The sequence below is a fragment of the Setaria viridis genome, chromosome 2 (assembly GCF_005286985.2).
Source record: "Setaria viridis chromosome 2, Setaria_viridis_v4.0, whole genome shotgun sequence".
In the NCBI taxonomy this organism is placed as follows: Eukaryota; Viridiplantae; Streptophyta; class Magnoliopsida; order Poales; family Poaceae; genus Setaria; species Setaria viridis.
Window position 1 is genome coordinate 10,411,445 of NC_048264.2, and position 4,963 is coordinate 10,416,407.

General features: G+C 44.4%; 1 protein-coding gene across 1 annotated transcript; it reads left to right on the top strand.

Annotated features, from left to right (window-relative positions):
* Window positions 1-415: 415 nt before the first annotated feature.
* On the top strand, window positions 416-1,363 carry LOC117842118 (uncharacterized). Its single transcript, XM_034722472.2, has 2 exons — window positions 416-665; window positions 754-1,363. Exons 1-2 carry the CDS (start codon window positions 516-518, stop codon window positions 1,279-1,281), a joined length of 678 nt encoding a protein of 225 aa, XP_034578363.1. The 5' UTR covers window positions 416-515; the 3' UTR covers window positions 1,282-1,363.
* Window positions 1,364-4,963: the final 3,600 nt, after the last annotated feature.

Sequence of the window (4,963 nt, forward strand, 5' to 3'; positions counted from 1 at the left end):
ATGCTAACAATCTCAACCATTTTCAAACATCAGCCTTTAGTTAAGTTTAATAGACCCCAAACAAAACATATACATCCTATGTTTATTTATGTAGATCAATGAACACACATGCATGCGCTGTGGTTTGAGCTAGTGCCAGCCTTTGGGCTATAAAATCCTCTACCAAATAAGTAGCAAATTTATTGGATCAAAGCTGTGCATATATTATTAAATCCAACACGACAAGATTTATGGAGCATGCGTCATGAAATTATCAACGGTAAGTTTGACCGACCTTGCGTTGAACAAAAGTTCAGCGGAGATGTATATTACGCAGTGAATTATAGACATGTAAGAGTCAGAGTACCTAGACAGATGACGTTCATGAAACGCTTCTGCTAATTAAATAAGTAGATTTGAGATACATCTCTCTGGATTCACTGGTATTTATTGTGCACCTCGACACCGCTCCTATATAAGGAGCCTCCTTCGCACTGTATCGGACACACCTTTCAGTCTGGTCTCTGGTATCTGCAATGGACAACCTCAATAGCCATTCTGAACATGCCGATCAACCTCAGGGGCAACAAGCAAATGGCCTTCCTTTGGATGGCATAAATCCGGTGCCGTTTGGCTTCTCCCTTGAGCAGCACAGGCTGCAGTTGGATCAGGTCCTCCAACTCTACGTAAGTGACCTTTTGTGACCGGTTTGGTTCTAAGTTTTTGACGGATGTTGTCTAACTTCTGCTTTGATTTCTTTCTTCGGAAAAACAGAACGAGCAGGTTCGGGTGTCTCTGCAGCAGGAAATGTCTATACAGAACTTAACTCTACTGAACCTTCGGACAACTGATGCGCTGATTCAGAAGGTTGAAGAGGTAGCCAGCTTGAAAGAAGAGGTAGCCAGCTTGAAAGAAGAGGTAGCCAGCTTGCATGTAGAGTTGCAGAGGAAGCAAGGAGATATAGAAGCTGCACAGCAGTTTGCTGTGATGGTTCTTGAAACGAATGAGTCACTTATCCACAGGCCTCCCCGGATGCAGCAGGAAATGAACTTACATATCTCATCTAACCAGTCAGATGCTCCAGGCTCTGGAAATGAAGCATCGAGCGTGGTGAGAACCGCAGCAGAGACAACCAAGATCGATCTCATCTGCAAGGTTTGCAACTTTGGTCTTGCTTGTATGCTGTTACTGCCGTGCCAGCACCTCTGCGCATGCAATCCATGCGGAGTCCGTCTCGCGGCATGCCCTATCTGCGGTGCTGTGAAGGGTGGTGCGGTCGAGGCCCGATTTGTCGAGAAGTAAAGAAGCGAAAGCAGCGATCGGAACCTGTTGTTTCTGATGCGCCTAATAAGAGCATGTGTGTTTTCTTTCTCCGTGTAAGGTGTTGTAGCCTTGTTCTGTAATCCTTTCTTGTAATCCGTTCTGCTGTTGTCGTCGTATTAATGTCATGTTTCTGTGTTCCCAATATGTTTCGGCGTTTGCCATGTTGTGGCGCCATCAGTTCTATTTCTGAAGTTCCTGTTGTTCGTCAGATGAAATTAGCCTCACAGAAATCATGGAGCACCGGATCTGCCGAACACCTGGTCGGTCTGGCCTGCGGTCAGCTCTGCTCTTTCCCCGTTTCTTTCCGAAACGCCTGCGCATAAGAAGTTGACAGATTTGATGATTTCAAAATGGCTATGCTGACCTCACTATGGCTATGATGACCTCGCTATGGCTATGCTGATCTCCAAAGCGGACTTTGTGAGATTGGCTCCCAAGTCCCAACCGAGAACCGACGTCTTTCTGGAATGCACATCGTCATGTTTTGCTTGCAGACCAAAATTAGTTACAAACCAAAACCATTAACGTATTTTGGTTCGTGTCCAGAGGTTGCCACGCTAAACAACGTGACGTGGCAAGGTTGGGAAAAGGGCCGAACAGCCCTAGAGCCCTAGGATGCCTGCAGGCTGGACTGCGGAGAGGATGATACCAGCAGGTTTCGGTCAGCGCACAAAGCACCACGGCCGGGATGGCGCTTCGTTGCATGGCATATTCTTTGGACAGCTGCACCTTGGCATAGAACTGCCTCATTTGGCAAGCCTAGAGCTCAACACTTGGCTGAGCAGCTTTTTGATCCTAGAATGGACATGCATGCATGCCGCTGCCACCATGGGGATATAGTAGGTGCAGGCACAGCGTGCAGACACAATAAGCATGGTCTTGTATATAGACCGGCAGTTATGCGGCACTAAGCCCTGTTGATCCTATATTGGTCGGCTATGCTGGCCGGACATGGCGACGACACGATTGAGATACACAGCCTGTGATCTGCCTTGCCGTGGAGAACGTCCCATGGCCCACCAACTGTGACTGTGAGAGTTGGAAAGACAGCTGTAAAGGGCTTAGAGCTGAGGCTGGCGTGTCAGGTCTACGAAGTTAGTCACTGACATATGGGCGGGTCCTGGGTTGAGTTTTCCTTTTTCCGTTTTGAGAGGAATCAGGCTAGTGGTGGGCGAAGACAAAACTGGAATATGAGTTCTCCGTCCATGGTATGCATTTGGTTTTTATCGAACTACGATTGTACCCGTACGTTGCTACGGGCAAAAAAAAACTATATTGCCATATCCCATATTGTCATGCATATAAACTACAACTCACTCCTACTACTAGCTGAAAAACCCCCTTTACTACTGGTTTTGTCACTGGTACTGCTTGGGCAGTCACTACAGGAAACCTTCCGACCTATGCCAAACAAAAAGTGTCATAAACATTTTTTTCATCATAAATTATGATTTATGATGCGGGAGTGACGAAAACCTTTCGTCATTAGTGAAGCGTCGTAAACCACGACTAGTGACATTCCTTATTTCGGTGCGAATGAAAATTCCTCCCACAAGTCATCATAAACTGGCTCCTGTGTAGCATGCCACATCGGACCATAGTCGGATGTGGCATGACGATTGTCACAAACTATTTCGTTATAGATTGAATTAGGCCTAGTTTTTGTTGGATCAAGCCAAATAATTGATGTCGTCAAAGATTGATTTAGACCCAATTCTTTTTGTGCTGAGCCCAATAATTACTGTCGTCATAGATTATTTAGGCCCAATTCTTCTTGGACCGAGCCCAATAATTGCTGATGTCATAAAGGTCCAATTCTTGTTGGATCAAGGCAACATATGCTGACATCATAATTTTGTTTAGGCCTAATTCTTAATAGATTTAGTCGAACATTTGCTGGCGTCATACCTCTGTTTAGGCTCACAAAATAATGGGCTAAGGGGATGAGCCTACGAAATTTTGGGCCCAGTTATTTTCGGGTGCAACCCAGGTAGCGGTTAATTAAAATATAATCTAATTTAATATTGCATACAAATTAATTCGGTCATTGACAGCACAATTAATCTTTACATACCACACATACAAATAAATATTTCTCATCACACTTCATACATTATTATTCATGACCAAAGAACAAGCACAAGCATATTATCCATAAGAGATCACAAATCACTACACATGATATCTCTCTGACCAAGAACAAAGCTGACCTAGAAACACATTGAGCACAAACCAAAATACTCACAAACCAGCACAAGCAGCTGGAAGGACATGAGCAGATGCCTAAGAAACACAATAACCTTACCCTCTGAAGTTTAGCAGTTGATGAAGGAGATACTTAGTTTCTCTTATTACTTTCTTCAAACCCTCAATATCCTTAGGCTGCATTTTCATTGCTAAATCTGAAGCTTGTGCCTTCATCTTTAAGTTGCTCAACATTTGCTCCTATTCAACAACTTGTTGACTTAGTTCTGCAACTTCTTGTAGCCCTACCAAAAAAACTTAAGATCTTCAGCATGTAGCTGAGGCTGGCTGCACGACCACATAATCAAGGAGGGACCTGACAGCAAATTATGAGGATCAGAATTTGGTACTGCAAGCCCAAGGATTGTTTCAATATTTCAGCCTACAAATGAAAGAAGCAGAAGTCAAACTTCAATCTTAAACAAAGCAACTGAATAAAGTAAATACAGGAGTAGTATAATCACTTATTTAGTTACATATCATGACATGTGATTGAATTTTAGCAACGTAGTAACGTGTTACTAGGCCCTACACAATAATTATTTGATTAGTTGTCTTAGATATAAGGAAGGATTAGAATGTACCATGATCATAGAAATATAGATTTTGCCCTTGCAGATAGATCTAGAGCAGCCAAGGTAAGAGAAGGATCTAAAATCTAACACAATACACCGTGAAATTTACTGTTTGCTAAAAAAATACTCCAGCAGCATGGGGACTGTGGCCACACATAGGCGTAACTAGGCTCCGCTCCAGACAGAAATAAACTTGAGAAGAGTGCTCTTCGGTGAAATAGATGTAGATTCAGAAAATTGGAGAGGACTACAGAGAAAAGAAATGAGATTCTCACTTGTGGAGCTTGAAGATGCAGTGGCGCATGGTTGGACGGGGCAGCTGGTGTTTGCGCGACATCCTCGCTACTGCTCAGCTGCGCCAGCATGGGCACAGCCGCTACAAGGACCCTAAGATGTTCCTCCAAGAGTGCCGCTGACCATGGCGCACCTTGATGCCCACTGCCCGTGGAGCTTGCCACCGCCGCTGAGGTACCCCGTGGCCGCCGAGGTTAGCCACCACTACAGATCTAGTTGGACTTTATAGCCAGCAGAAAGGAGAGTGCTGATTTTGGAAATACAAGACAGGAGTTTGGAGGGGCCCTGCGGTAGCCATGTTTTTATTATTTGGGAGGAGGCGAGGGAACACAAAATTTGGAGATCCCGCTTTCAAGTTCTTGGGCACAAAATGAAAATTTGGCAAGCTGCACTTGTTGCGGAGTCACTAACAAGATTGTGTGCTCTTATCGGACCCATTTGTCAGTGAAGCTGGGTGTGTTTCATCTTGCATACAACATTGGTGGGAGATGAATATCTAGAAGAGTTCCACGCTTCAGTGAACTTAGGTGTGTTTCCAGTCATTAACC

What these genes read in the sequence shown, in the direction of transcription:
- LOC117842118 (XM_034722472.2), top strand. Translation starts at nt 516, where the DNA reads ATGGACAACCTCAATAGCCATTCTGAACATGCCGATCAACCTCAGGGG. An exon ending in ATCAGGTCCTCCAACTCTAC is followed by an intron (nt 666 to 753) that starts GTAAGTGACCTT and finishes TCGGAAAAACAG; the next exon opens with AACGAGCAGGTTCGGGTGTC.